This window comes from Myotis daubentonii, chromosome 12 (assembly GCF_963259705.1).
Source record: "Myotis daubentonii chromosome 12, mMyoDau2.1, whole genome shotgun sequence".
Lineage (NCBI taxonomy): Eukaryota > Metazoa > Chordata > Mammalia > Chiroptera > Vespertilionidae > Myotis > Myotis daubentonii.
This window is the reverse complement of record NC_081851.1, coordinates 72,339,983-72,355,799: the sequence shown is the minus strand read 5'-3', so window position 1 is coordinate 72,355,799 and position 15,817 is coordinate 72,339,983. Positions and strand designations below refer to the sequence as shown.

The 15,817-nt window shown below is 36.8% G+C and overlaps 1 protein-coding gene across 1 annotated transcript; it reads left to right on the top strand.

The window, feature by feature from the left end:
- The first annotated feature begins 5,008 nt into the window (after positions 1 to 5,008).
- Positions 5,009 to 11,275, top strand: TDRD15 (tudor domain containing 15). The gene has a single exon (XM_059660676.1). The coding sequence runs from the start codon at positions 5,009 to 5,011 to the stop codon at positions 11,273 to 11,275; it is 6,267 nt and encodes a 2,088-aa protein (XP_059516659.1).
- The last annotated feature ends 4,542 nt before the right edge of the window (positions 11,276 to 15,817 follow it).

Here is a 15,817-nt window from a genome sequence, read left to right as displayed (position 1 = left end):
GCTTAATGACCCCATTAATCGAGAGATAGGTAATTGGAGAACATAAACAGAAGAGGTAGTGGCCTTGGAGCCATTAATCTATTTTGGGAGTGCTGCTAATGTTTACCAGCTGATTCTCTTCTCTTAGGGTCTACTTGCACAGCTCTTGTATTATTAAAACTATGCATTAATCAATTGAAACCTAGGGGAAATAGATACATTGATAGAAAAAATAAAATGACAAAATTTGTGCAAGGAATAGAAAACCTGACTAGACCTGTGAGCTTGTTAGAATTTATGTGAAAGTCAAAGATTTTGTCTTTTCCAAAACAGCCATGCCTAGATTACTTTATAGCTGAGTTCCTATTCTTTCAAGGAACTGTACTACCTGTGTAATGTAAATTGCTACAGAATACAGAAAAATCGTGAGAGCTGCACAGCTCATTTTATGAGGCTAGTGTAATTTTAAATTAACGTTTTCCTTTATCTTTTGAAATAATCTCAAATTTACAGGAACGGTTCCAGAAGAGTAGAATGAACATGCCCCTTCCCAATAACTAACTTGAGAGTAAATTGCTGATGACATGCCAAACCATCCCCCGCACTTGAGTGTTTATTTCCTTGCAAACAAGGGTTTTCTCCTACATAACCCCAACACCCCTACAGGGATCAGGAAATTTGCATAATAAATGACTACCATCTAATGCACAAATCCCATCCAAGTTTCTTAAAGACAGAGAAACAGAATGCATGCAATGACACGCATAAACACCTGATCAACAGGCGTTCAATAACTGGCTCTTACTTTCACGAATCAGTAAATTCCCTGGGGGCTCCTGGGTTTCTGTCTTGGGCAGCCACAATCCATGCTCTGTAATCCTGGCACAACAAGACCCCCCCCCCCCCCCGCCCCCTCTGCCCCCAATAAAGCTCTAACCAGGCTTTGGCCTGCTCCTGAGAGACAAGGCTGTGAAGTCTCCCACCTGGAGCTCAGCGCTCAGATCAGGCGCAGCCCTGGGGGCAGAGTGAGGGTGTGGGGGGCGGAGCACTGCATGGAGCTGGCAGCGAGCCTGCCCCGCGGCTTGTGGCCTTCACGCTGCGCATGCGCTGGGCCTACACGTGGCCTTCACGCTGCGCATGCGCCGGGCCTACACCGCGAGAAGAGACGGCAGTCTGCCGCCATCTTGGGCCTGCGGTCCTCCTGGAGCTGCACCGCGGAGCTCCCGTAAGTCCAAGCTCTGCTTATTGACGGTCCAGCGTCATTGTTTCCATGGTGTCGTGTTCCTCCCACCTCCCCGCTGTCCCTTGAAACTTGTGGCTTCGGCCTCAGAAGAGCGGCCAGGCCTTTGCCGCCTGTGGCGGGATGCCCCTGGCTCCCCGCCATCCTCCTCGCCTCCTAACGGCCCGCTCAGCCCCGGGGTGCGGGGTTCAGGGAGGGTGTGACCCGCGGCCAGTGGTCAGCGCGGTGCCCGCCGAGCCTGTCCCGGGCCTGGCCTCCCTGCGGAGCGCCGAAGGCATACGGTCAGGGTACAAGCGCTCTCCGGAAGAAACTCGTTTTTTGCCAAGTCGCCTCATGGTCGTCATACTTCAGTACACACGCACAAACAGCTTTCTGCCTTTTGGGATTTTAAAAAGAAGTAGAAGCCCTTTGCAGCACGTCCGCTGGAGGGAAGGTAAAGGAACCCCCTGCTGTTTGTCCAGTTCCGCCTCCACCGTATCCTGGCGTCCACCCTCAGGTGCCCGCGGAGGGCTGCTTTCAGTGCCCTGGGCAGTAACAGCAGCCGCTGCTGCTTAGTAATTAGCGAGAGCGAAAGAGCTCCGTGATTTACTCTAATATTCCATCGTTAATAAGCATGTAGGTTGTGGGTGTGTGTGTGCTTGACGGCTTTACTTAGAGCAGCGGTTCTCCACCGTGGCTGCACCTTAGAACCACCTGGGCACCTTTTCAAAATCCTGATTTCCGGGCCTCATCCACCGGAAATTCTGTTTCTTTGTTATGGGGTGAGGCCACAACATTAGTAACAAAGAAACAGAATTTCCGGAGGATGAGGCCCAGAAATCAGGATTTTGAAAAGATTCCCAGGTGATTCTAAGGTGCAGCCACGGTGGAGAACCACTGACTTAGAGTCTAATCGAAGTACAGCCACCTGCCCGGAAGTGTAGACTTTGGTAACTTTTGACACACATATTCACCCAGGAAAGCACTATAATCAAGATAAACATGTCCGTTAATGCACCCAAAAGTTTCTTCTGGCCTCCCACCTCCACAACATGGATCTGCTTTAGGATTTTGTATCAATGGTGTTAACCAAGGAAGAGATTCAAGCTATCATAAAGAACAAAGGTAGATTATATTAATTTTAATTTCGTTACAGTTTTATTTTTTTATGTGGTTTTAACATTGTTAATTTTTTTTTTGTAGCCTCTAGGTTTTGTCTCTTGAAGAAGGCCTATTTTAATGTAAGATTAGAAAAAAATATTGCCATCTTTTCTCCTAATTCTTAGAGATAGTTTTTTTTTTCTTTTCCCATTTACTCAGGTAAATAAATGGTCACCTGGCCCTTTGGATGGCTACCACAAAGAGTGTTCTTGGTATAAGTCAGCACAGGGTCCTTTCTTAGGAGTAACTGGTCTTATATATATATAATACTTTCAACAATAAAGATTATTAATAAAAAATAATAAAATTTTAAAAAAAGGCAAAAAAAAAAAAAAAAAGAGTAAACTGGTCTTGCCATGGCTGGGTGGCTCAGGTATCAGAGCATCATCTATACAGCACAAGGTTGTGGGTTTGATCCCTGGTTGGGGCATGTGTGGGAGGCAACCAGTCGATGTTTCGCTTTCACATTGATGTTTCTCTCTCAAATCAATAAAAACGTATCTTGGTGAGGATAAAGAAAAGAGTACCTGGTCTTGGGGGGAGGGGGGAGGTAGGAGAGAGTAAAAGGGGGATAAACGATGGGAGGAGACTTGACTTGGGGTGGTGAGCACACAATACAATATACAGATGATGTATTATAGAATTGTACCCCTGAAACCTATATAATTTTATTAACCAATGTCATGCCAATGAATTCAATAGAAAAAAAGAGTGGCTGGTCTTCACTCATATAAGGAATTACAGGTCTATAAATTGGCTGAAGTCTGGGAATTGGGTAATGGCCTGTGACTTTAAATAATGGTGGTTTAGGAAGGCTTTTCTTGTTCTGAAGTCTTGGTTTATTCTAATAAATATCTTTAGTGTGTTGCCCATTGATTCTATTCTTAAGAGATTCCAGGATTAAGTAGGCATAGCCTGGAATCTCTATATATCAGAGCATGCTGATTGCCACACCAAATTAGTTATTTAGAATGAAATAAAAACCATAGTCAGTAGCCAGATGTTCCTAAATCTTATCTTTTCCTCTAGCTTTCCAGTTGCCTATTTCAGTTTGTGGACTTGGGTCTTAAATCTTAGAAAGGTCTCCTGTTCTGTCATTTTATATGTGAGATGACATTTATACTTTGATAAGATTTTCCTATATTCCTATCCTCCATGCTCCTCTTTTATCTTTTTATTATTTCCCCCTGAATTTTAGGGCATTCTCTCAAACTTTTCTTCTACCCCATTTATCTTTATTTTGTGTTAACTTTTACCATGCAGTTTTAAATTTCTTATGTGTATAGAGTTACTTCTAATCTTAGTTGTGGCATCTTAATAACTACTTAATCATATAAAATACAATATTCTCTTTCGACCTTTTAGAAAACAGGAATCAGACTTTTGAAAAAGAATTCTTTGCAGTTTCCTTCAGTACATGTATTGCTGAGGGGAGCATTTCTTTGATTTATTTTAAGTGGTTTCCTCATTTTTTTTTTTTTTTAGGTTCAATGTTTTTCTCTTTCTCATCCTCATAAAAAAATTTGATAATTGTCAGCTGTTAACTCAGATTCAAAGTTGAGCTGTGTCCTATCATAATAGAGTTGGTTCTTACAGGAATTTGGGGAATGTTTTATAGTTCTGAATATTTGCCTAGCCATTTAAAAAATTTTAACAAGCTAGCTCAACAGGTGTGGCTCACTGGTTGAGTGTTGACCTATGAACATGGTTCGATTCCCAATCAGGGCATATTCCCAGGTTGCAGGCTCAATCCCCAGTGTGGGGTGTGCAGGAGACAGCCAATCAATATTCTCTCGCATCATTGATGCTTCTATCTCTCTCTCCCTCTCCCTGTCTGAAATCAATAAAAAAATATTTTTTAAAAATTCTAACACTCTAGAGAAAGTTAACAGAATTGTCGGGATCTTTGTTTCTGTGCTAAAGAATTCTTCTCCACCTACTCTCCTTTATGCATACTTTTGTGGCCAGCCATGCCTGTGTCAAGGCCTAGGTGTACCTAACCTGCCTCACGATATTTCCAGGGCTGGCCTTCCTTAGTGCTGTCCAGGACTCAGCCTGTTGCCCTCGGTCCAAGAAGGATCCTCGTTTGCATAATGATGCTGACAGGTCCAAATATTACTAATTGACTCAGAGTAGGGAGTGCAGACAGTGTCTGTCCCCTGTTGGTTTCCCATCTACTGTTGCTTCTAGCACCCACTTCTTTGAGTTATGGGTTGGAGAAGTCTGCATGAGGGAAAATAGTTTTCTCACAGGAGGAAGAGGAGATCTCTTGTGGGTTTTATTTGGCTTCCTTCTGTTTATATCACATCTGTCCAATACCTAGTAGAAATTTGTTAGTTTATGGAAAGTAAAGATTGTTCATTGTGTTACAGCAATTTTATATATGTATATATTCCTATTTTTATATTCTTGTTATTTCAGTAGAATTTTTTGAAAATGTGGAAGGCAGTGAAGAGTTAGATGCATTTTGTTTATCTTTCTGTTATCTTGCCCAGTGTATATAATTTTTATTAACATTCAATTTGATAAATACAGGCATATTCTTATTTTCAAGGCTGTGTTTACATACAAATTTGCATAAGGTTAATTTCATTTAATTTTTACAGCTGTCCAGAAGTTAATTAGTATTTATTATTTGCTTTTTAGAAAATGGATTCTACATCTCGATTACCAACATTTTTAGATATGGATCTGACAATATCACATACAGAAATTTGTCCCAAGGACATTCTTGTGAAATTTCAAGGGAGAAGTAATATTGAATGTGAGTTTGACTATCACATATTGCAGAGGGAGATACAGCATATTCCAAAAGTAAAAAAGAATGTGGACATTGATGAATTTTGTTTGGTAGAAGAAAGAGTATCTGGAGAATGGCAGAGAGGAAGAGTGTTGGAAAAGAAAAATGAACTATATACTGTGCTCCTAATAGATCGTGGAGAAGAACTAAGAGTCAGTAGTATGCAGGTTGCTTCAGCCTGTGGCAAGTTATTTGAACTACCACCACGGGTAGTATTTGGTATTTTTGCAAACATACTACCAATTGGAGAAAAATGGTCTCCTAAGGCTTTGAATTATTTCCAGTCATTAGTAGGACTACAAGTGAAAGGTTGTATAATACAAGCTATTTTGCCTCTTCACATGATTATTCTTGAAGTGCCAAAAATTATATCCCAGGTTCTTGAATTAAAATTAGGAAGACTTATTGATGGGGATTCATTTTGTCTTATTGTAGAAATGTTAAAAGAATTCCCACATCAAATTCCTGATTTATTACAACATCGGACACCTGAATTATCATTAAATAATAATGATACTTTACTTGATATCCAACATGTTCTGGATAGCTTGCAGCCAACTTTGCCAATAGGTAATATTGAAAGTGTAAAGGTATCATCTGCATTGAGCCCAAGTAAATTTTACTGTCAATTAATTAAATGGATTCCAGAGTTAGAAGACTTGACAGTGTGCATGAATTTGCATTATGATATCAATCAAGAAAGTAGTCCTACTTGTGATAATTTTGGACTGCTTTGTGTTGCCAAAAGGAGAAATGGACAGTGGCATAGAGGTATTCTTCAGCAGCTCTTGCCTAATAATCAAGTGAAAATTTGGTTTATGGATTATGGCAGTAGTGAGGTTATACCCTCAATTCATGTAAAGAAACTTAAACAGGATTTTATTTCGGTACCATTGTTTTCATTTCCATGTTCTCTGACATATTTACACAGTCAAGATAAAACTGTAAGAAAATTTCAACTCAGTGTATTTAAACAAGCCTTGTTAGGACAAATAGTATATGCACAAATTGATTGGCTCAATAAGGATGAGCATTTGTATTATGTAACATTACAAACTCAAGAATCTACAATGAATTCTAAGTGTCTGCTAAAGACTGTAGGCACACAAGTACTTTGCCCAGTTTCTGATTTAAAAATATCGAATATGTTGAGAGAGACTAGTACTTCTGCTGTAAATAGTGTTGCAGTTGAGAGTTTTATTGGAAATACTGAACAGTTGATAAACTCTCTAAATAATAAAGGTGCTTTGAAAGTAGGTTTTCCTATTAAAACTATAGAAATGGAGATAGAAGCTGCCTACATAGCTTTCGTAGTATATGTATTAAATCCATCAAATTTCTGGGTACGCACCAATGAACATCAGAATGAATTTCAAGATATAATGGAAAATATAAACAGATTTTATGATTTATGTGAAAATGATGAACTAATTCTAAGAAATCCAGAACCTGGATCATTTTGTTGTGCGAGATATAGCAAGGACAGACGTTTTTACAGAGCTGTCATCAATGAAATTAATGGTTATAAGATTAATGTGTATTTTTTGGATTATGGAAATACTGATTCCATACCATTTTTTGATGTAAGAACTTTGCTTCCAGAATTTTGTGAGTTGCCTGCCTTAGCCATGTGCTGTTCACTTGTACATATATTTCCTGTTGAAGATATTTGGGTGAAGGCAGCAACTGATTATTTTAAAAAAATTGTCTTAAACAAAGCAGTTTTGCTTCAAGTTATAGCAAAAAGAGATGACAAGTACACTGTAAATATTCAGAGTATTGAAGCCTCTGAAAATATTGATGTTGTCTCTCTTATGGTACAAGCTGGATATGCAGAATATTGGGAAGTAGAGCCAGAATGTTATCCAAAATCTGTAAGTCAATGTTTGGTGTTAAATTTAAAATCTAAAAACCAAGTTAATATTAAGAAGACCTTATCTGCCCTTCCTGAAGGACCTAAACCTAAAAAGTATCACTCAAAGAAGCTTAAAGAAAGTAATTATACTTTGGTAAAGTCCCCAGCTATTAATTTCTCAAATTTAAAAAATCCTCTCACCTTGTCTGTGGAACCTGAGTTACCATGGCCTTATAAAGAATATATGTTTAAACCAGGAACAGTCCTTGAAGTTAAGTGTTCTTATTGTTATGGCCCAGGTGACTTTTCATGCCAGCTTCGATGTAAGCTAGAAGACCTAAAATTATTGATGGAACAAATTCAGAATTATTACAGCATTCATTCTGATCCTTATCAGATTGGGCAGATAGCTTGTGTTGCTAAGTATTCTAAAGATAGGAAGTGGTATAGAGCTGCTATTTTGACTCAAGTATCAAATAAAGAATTTGATGTAGTATTTGTTGATTATGGTTACCAGGAAAGAGTTTTAATTAAAGATCTTTGTGCGATTAACCCATATTTTCTTTTTTTAGAAGGCCAAGCCTTCAGATGTAGACTTAACCATTTAATTGAACCCACTAGTTGTAAATTATTAAGTTGGACAAAAGAAGCATGCAGAGACTTTGGGAATTTTATTTCTTCATCTAGAGGGTTATTGACTTGTGTCATCTGTGCCTTAGTTCTTATACATCCAAACCATTTATGTAACTTGGTAGATTTACAATCTCCATTTACAAGTGCAAAAGAATTTCTTATTAATCATGGCTCTGCACAGTATAGTACATTATCAAAGCCACTCCCATCTTCAGTTAGTCTTTACAGCTACTATTATTCCTCCTTTAATATAAAAATTGGAAGTGAGGAAGAAATATACATATCTCATATATATAGTCCCAAAAAGTTTTATTGCCAATTTAGTAGAAATAATAAAGACCTAAAGATGATAGAAACAAAAATCACAGAGATTAACAACCTCAAAAATTATCCAGAATATTCTAGCAAAAAGAGATTGTGCATATGTAAATATGTAGAGGATGGTCTCTCTTATAGAGCTTTAGCAATGCCAAAGTCAGATTCATTATCTGACTTTCTGGTCTATTTTGTGGACTTTGGAAATAAGCAATTAGTAGAAGAAAGTATGTTGAGGGTTATTTCAGATCAGTTTCCAGAGTTGCTGTTTACACCTATGCAAGCTGTTAAGTGCTTTTTGTCAGATCTTAGAGATGTAGATATTCCAGTAGAAATCAATAGATGGTTTGAAGATAGTTTCTTGGGAAGACCATTAAGAGCAGTAATATTGTCCAAGGAATCAGATGGCCAGCTTGGTTTAGAATTGTATGATGGATATCAACATATAAATCAGAAAATTAAAATGTTGCTTCATGCTTATGGAAAAAAACATGGTGATCCAGCACACTGTGTGGAAAAGGGCTTTAAAATAAACGAGAATAAGAGACTTGCTGTTTCTTTAAAAGGCAAAAGAGAAAACTATCACCATGATATGACAAATAAAACTAGCCTAGTAACATATTCTGAAAGCAAAATACATCAATTAATGAATTCCAAAAGTATATATGCCCGGGTTTTGAAACCATCAGTTAGTTACAAAATTGAACCTGTGTCAAAAAACAAAGTAAAGAAGTCTTTGAATGATGGACTTAAAAATAAAGGTGTAGACGTTGTCCCTGGATTTGCACATACTCTTGATGAAAGTGATGTGGGCAAGAAATCAGTAAGGGTTGTGTCACAGTCTTTTATCAGAGGATTACATCAAGTAGCCTCACAAAACCCATATAATCTTACAAGACCACAGATCAAAGACCTTCCCGAACCCAAAATTTACTTGAATGCTAAAGTTAAAGGATATGTTTCTAACATCAGTAACCCAGCAAGTTTCCATATTCATCTTGAGGAGAATGAAAATGTAATCATCAGACTTGCAGATGCTCTAAATGAAAGAAGAGCAGATATAGTGAGCGAGAGAAAATCAGTTAAACCTATCGTGGGAGATCTTGTAATTGCAGAATACTCTACTGAAAATGCCATATACAGAGCTGTTATTAAGAACATTTTGCCAGGAAATTTTTTTGAAGTGGAATTTATTGACTATGGTAACACTGAAATAGTAAACATATCTAAAATTTATGAACTTAAGAGAGAATTCTTAACTATTCCTCAGCTAGGACTCCATTCTTTTCTCAGTGGAGTAAAGTGGAATGAGCCTGGTGAAATATGGGACAGTAAAACTATAGATTATTTTGCTTCACAAGTAAGTAACAAAACAGTTTCTTGTGAATTTTTGAAAAAGCATGAGCAGAAATGGGAAGTAAACATAATTTGTGATGAAAAATGTGTCACGAATGAACTACTGAAATGGACAGCATGTCCAAAACTACAGAAAACAGTATTGCAAAGGCCTCAAGTTGTTTCTCATGAGGTAAACCCTGACGATGAGAGTGAAATGAAGAAAGTAAGATCAAATGAATATGAAAGTTCTGTGATCCTTCAACCATCCTACCGACAGCTGGTTAATATTCCTTTAGAACAGTTAAAACCTGGACAACTTGAAAAGGCTGAGATTCTTTATGTTTCAAAAAGTGGGGCATTTTATGTGAAGTTATCTAAAAATAAAAAAAAATTATCAGACTTAACAGTACTAATTACTGAAGAAGTAAAACAACCTTTTTCACCAATGGAAAATATTGAAAAAGGCTTAGAATGCTTGGCAAAATCTAAAAATACTTTGAAGTGGTATCGATCAAAAGTAGAAAAAAAATGTGTTGAGACTTTGCTTGTGTTTTTAGTAGATTATGGTAGGTATGACATAGTGCCTTTAAGTAATATCAGGGTACTTAGTAATGAAATCAGAAATATTCCAAGACAAGCTGTGCCTTGTAAATGGGTTTGGTTTGAAAATTTTAGAAACATGCCATTTGAGTCCATTGTGCATTTATTTGCTCATATGGAAATAGACATCCTTTTCCTAAAATATTTAGACTCTGCCTGGAAAGTCGAAATTTTGGTAGATGGCCTGTTACTTTTGGAATATTTAAATTTAAATACAGTTCATGTTGAAGAAAACAAATTTAGATCTTCAGAAATTATTTTCAGTGTGGCATCTAAGACTCCTGTGTCATCAAGTACAATAAGATCTTTTACTTGGGCACAACTCCAAAATGGTAGGCAATATTCTGGTATTGCCACTGCTGTTTCTGATCCATCAGACTTCTGCATTCAGTTAGATGATTTCTTTGACACAATGAAATCGGTCTTTATGTTGCTTTCTGATCTACCAGAAACCTTGCAAACAGTGTCTCAAGAACACATAATTCCCGGTTCTAGTTGTTTGTTTAAATATGAACTAGAAGATCAATGGAATAGAGTAGAAATTTCTGAAGTCTCTGATCAATCTTTACTTATTGTGTTGATTGACTATGGATTTTCCATTTACATACCTTATTCAGATATAAGAAATCTTAGAGTGGTTCCCGAGGACCTTCTGAATTTGCCAAGGCTAAGTTATCCTTGTGCCTTATATGGTATCTTACCTGCTGACAGGAAACATTGGCATGAAGAGGCCAAAAGTTTTTTTCTAGATTTCCTAAGTAAACCAGGCTTAGTTTTTCAGTTTAGGGAATATAGTTTTGAAACAAAACTGAAAGTAGATGTCATTTATGAGAAAAACAGTCTGGCAGATATCTTAGTTGCATATGGTCTTGCAGTGTACTCTAAAGATTCAGATCATCTTGATGCAGTTACTACTACTGGATCTACTAAAATCCAGTATAAATTACAGAAGAGGCATGTTTACTCATTATTAGATCACAGTTGTTACAAAAGAGAAAATATAAATTGTACATGCACTGAGAAACAGAAGCTAAAAAAGCAGAAAACTATAAAGAGGAAATATGTCTGTAAGAACCCCTTAAGCAAAAGCCATGTTAGTAAAAGATTATATTCTAGAAATCTAACACTGAGGAATAAGGTTGAAAGTGGAAAACATAATCCTCAAAGTACCATTCTATTGGATAAGTGTGCAGCAGCTTCATTTTGGGAACTATTACCTAATGGGTTGAAGAACAATACCAATTGCATTGAAAACATAGTCAAAAAGCTACCAACTGGAGAAATACAGGAAAAGAACAAAATGGATTTGAGAAAAGCAGTACAAGCAATGCATGTTAATGGAAAAATATCAGAAGAACACTTAAAGGGTGAGTAGCCAGTTATAAAAAGTAGATTCTTTTTTGTAGATTCTATTTTTGATTCTTTATAAAAGTTTGTATGTATGAAAATGATCCAAATTGAAAATATCCTACTGCAAGAAAATTTACTAGAAAACCTGAACAAATGAATAAACTTGGAGTGATCATTTGAACAACAAAATGGTCACTTGAACAGCAACCTTTGAGAATGTAAATGAAGTATAGAGGATTTAACCACACATGCATGTACATGTTACAGTTAATTTCAGGGTTTCACAAAACTTCTGATGGCCCATAGATCTCAAATTGATCTTGCTGTTATTAGGGAACTTCCTGGGCTCATTTTGAAGAATCAATTTTTTATTATGTATTTTTATCAGATGAAATATATATTTAGTTTTTTTTAGTATACTTTTATCAGAGAGAGAGGAAGGGAGAGGGTAGATGAGAGAGGACCATCACCGTTCTGCTGCCTCCTGCATGGCCCCTACTGGGGATTAAACCTGCAACCCTTGCATGTGTCCTGACGGGGAATTGAACCCTGACCTCCTGATTCATAGCTCGATGCTCAACCACTGAGCCACACTGGCCTGGCAGTAAGTTAAATTTATGATACTGCAAGAAACAAATATTTAGGACAGTGTATACATATGTACACATGCACACATTTGTTTTTTGTTTTTTTTATATTTTATTGATTTTTTTACAGAGAGGAAGGGAGAGGAATAGAGAGTTAGAAACATCGATGAGAGAGAAACATCAATCAGCTGCCTCCTGCACACCCCCTACTGGCGATGTGCCCACAACCAAGGTACATGCCCTTGCCTGGAATTGAACCTGGGACCCTTTAGTCCGCAGGCTGACGCTCTATCCACTGAGGCAAACCGGCCAGGGCCACATGCACACATTTGTAGAGTAATGGTTAGATTAATGGTTATACTTCTTTTTTGAAGGTAGGATTTATGGATAAGAGACAATTATAGTTTTAAATAAAGACTAGAATAGGCTATATGTATTTCTCCAAAGTGGATATATATTACTATTTGTTTAAGAAAAGATGTTTTTATTTGTTAGACTATATGTGCAATTACATGTATATGTTATAGTATGTATAATATGTATAATTTGTGCTCTTTTCTATTGTGACTTCTTAGGAATTAAGTAAAAGAAGTTCTAATTATAGTAGGAATTTTCAAAATAAACTCTTTAATAATTCTCAATAAAATATATAGTGCTTTGAAAATCATAAATTTTTGTTTGTTTTTCAGTAAAGGGAGATGAAAGCTCAGATCGTTTATGCATCAGTTTGGCAACAAATGACACATAGGACACCTAATAAGTACTCTTTTGCTTTAGATGCTCCAGATACATAATCAAAGTGGTAAGCATAGGACAACTTTTAACATTAAAGTACATGAAAGGAATCTAGATTGTTCAGATTACTTCCCTAGGACACAGTGATGAGAATGTTACAGAAATTTTATGTGAACAAGAATTGTGATGATATGATTTGAAAAAACTTACATAGGAAATATGGCTCACCCCTAAGGTACAGTTGACCCTTGAACAACACTGTTTCAATAAATATACAGCTGGCCTTCCAGATCCCCGGGTTTCCCATCCATAGATTCAACCAACTGCAGATAGAAAACAGTATCTTCAGTCCAAGGTTCAGAATCTGGATTTAGAGGGCCAATGTGTACATTTTTCTACACCATCTATAATAATAAAAGCGTAATATGCTAATTAGACTGGATGGCCTTCCGGACATCCTTCTGTCCTTCCTAATGAAGCTGTGGCTGTGAGGGAAGCCTGGGTCCCAGGTGCCTGCTGGCGGCCGGAGGGAAGCCGGGGTCCTGGGTGCCAGAGGGAAGCTGGTGCCGGCAGCCGGAGGAAGGAAGGCCTATTCTTTGCATGGATTTTGTGCATTGGGCCTCTAGTTTTATATAAGGGACTTGAGCATCCATGGATTTTGGTATTCACGGGGGTCCTAGAACCAATCCCCTGTGGACACTGATGGACTATAGTTCAGTTTTTGGGGAGTCAAAAGTTATAGCCGATGGTCGATGCACCTAACCCCCAAGTTGTTCAAGGGTAAACATCTTACTCGATACACTATTCTTTGCAGGTGGTTCCACAGTCATTAGATAATATTATTTTATCATTACCTTCAGCTATTTTTCAGGTGTCTCCTAACAAAGCCTTTGTTTAATTAATTACTTTGTACAGTAATAATTAAAATACATAGAGAATTAATGCTACATAACTATATTCCCTAGAAAATGTAGTTGCTTATAGGACTAACATTTATTTTTTATTTTTTATTATTTTTTAAATATTTTATTGATTTTTTTACAGAGAGGAAGGGAGAGGGATAGAGAGTTAGAAACATCGATGAGAGAGAAACATCGATCAGCTGCCTCCTGCACACCCCCTACTGGGATGTGCCCGCAACCAAGATACATGCCCTTGACCGGAATCGAACCTGGGACTCTTGAGTCCACAGGCCGACACTCTATCCACTGAGCCAAACCGGCCAGGGTGGACTAACATTTATTAAAAGGATCTAGAAGTCAGGCTTAATTTCATCCTTCCCTCTAGCTCACAAGAAAACATGAAAATTTTTCATTTTTTCACTTCATTTTATAGTTACATATTTAATTTGCTCTTATATAAAGTATTCTTGGTTGTTGTGGATATTTGTGACATTCAAGAGCGCTACTATTTGGAGGGTAGGTATTTGTCAGTGCATTGACCTGTGAATTGGAATGTATCTTGTAAGTAATCATTGAGCAAACTGAGTATTGTTTTGGTGCAAAGATAGAACCATAAAATTATGTAAGTGTACTTAAGAGTTAGTGTATGCAAAATAGATTTGAAGGACTAGAGAGGTGGTGATTTAAAGAGTATTTGGAAACACTTAGAAATTTCTTAAGCTTGCTAGGGACAATCAGTTTTATTGTTATTTGTTCATGCACATTGAATATGTTGGTATTGTCACTTTTTGAGGTTAGGAAACAATTTCTAGAAGTAGTATTGTTTATGAATACTTATAAGTTTAATTTTGATATCCTGAAAGTAAAGTTTATTCAAGGCTAGAAACTTTATGTATATTTTTTGCATTACAAGTTAATCTCTGAATTCACCTGTAAAGCAAACTGGGAATGGGCTTTTCTTTGTGAGAAAATTGTTAATTACTACTAATTTTTTTTTTTAGTCGTTATAAATGTGTTCAGTTTTTCTATTTCTTTTGTGTCAGTTAAGTTTGGGTGATTTGTGTCATTCTAGGAATTTGTCCTTTTCACCCAAATTGCCTATGTTGGCATAAAGTCATCATATGTCTTATAAAACTTTTAATTTCTATAGAGTCAGTAATGATGTTCCCAGTTTCATTTTTAATTTTGATTATTTGCCTTTCTTCAGTTTTGAAAAATTGTGGTTGCAAAATGCACGTAGAGTTTACCATCTTAACCATTTTTCAGTATGGAGTTCAGTGTTAATTAAGTATATTTAGTATGGAATTCAGTGTTATTAAGTACATTGTTGTGCCACCATCACCATCATCCATCTTTGGAACTCTTCCACATTGCAAAACTGAAACTCTGTATCAATTAAATGCTAACTCCCCATTAAGTCCTCCCCACAGGCCCTGGCAACTACCATTCAACTTTTTATTTTGATGAATGGTACCTCATATGAGTGGAATCACATAGTACTTGTCCTTTTGTGATTTGTCCCTACGTGAAATTTCATGTAGCATCATGTATTTAAGCTTCAGGCATGTTGTAGTATGTTAGAAATTTCTTCTTTTTAAGGCTGATGGATTTTCAGTTTTTATAGCACCATTTAGTACCAAAGACTGTTCTTTATCTGTTGAGTTGTTGTAGAACCTTTGGCCAGTACCCATTTTCTTGGTTGCTACAGCTCTGGAGTATTTTTGAAATCAAAAAGTGTAAGCCCTCATATCTGTTCGTTTTCAAAATTGTTTTGGTTCTTCTGGATCCCTTATATTTCCAAATGAATTAGATGATCATCTTGTAAAAGTCAGCAAAAATAACAGCTTGAATTTTTATAGCAGTTAGTTGAATCAAGATTAATTTGGGTAGAGTTGCTATCATAGCAATTTTGAGTCTTTCAAGCCATGAACGGGAATATCTCTCCATTTGCTGACCTTTAATTTCCCTCAGTAACATTTATAATTTTTAGTACACAAATCTTGAACAGTTTTTATTATATTTTAAATATTTTTTCCTTTGAGGCTGTTGTGAATGATACTGTGTTTATTATTTTATTTTCCAATTATTGTTTATTTATAGGAATACAATTGATTTTTGATCTTGTGTCCTCTGACCTTGCTATGTTTGTTCATTAGTTCTAATTTGTGTGTGTGTATATGTGTGCACATACGTGTTCTTTTGGGTTTTCTGAATACAGGATTATGTCATATGCCAACAAGTAAAATTTTAGTCTTTCCTTTCCAATTTGGATGCCTTTTTCCACCTAGATGTCAGTACTTAGCACCTCTATTACAATGTTGAAATGAAGTGGTGTGGTGAGAG

Bases quoted from the DNA above. Each gene is read 5' to 3' on its own strand.
- TDRD15 (XM_059660676.1), top strand. From the start codon at position 5,009: ATGGATTCTACATCTCGATTACCAACATTTTTAGATATGGATCTGACA.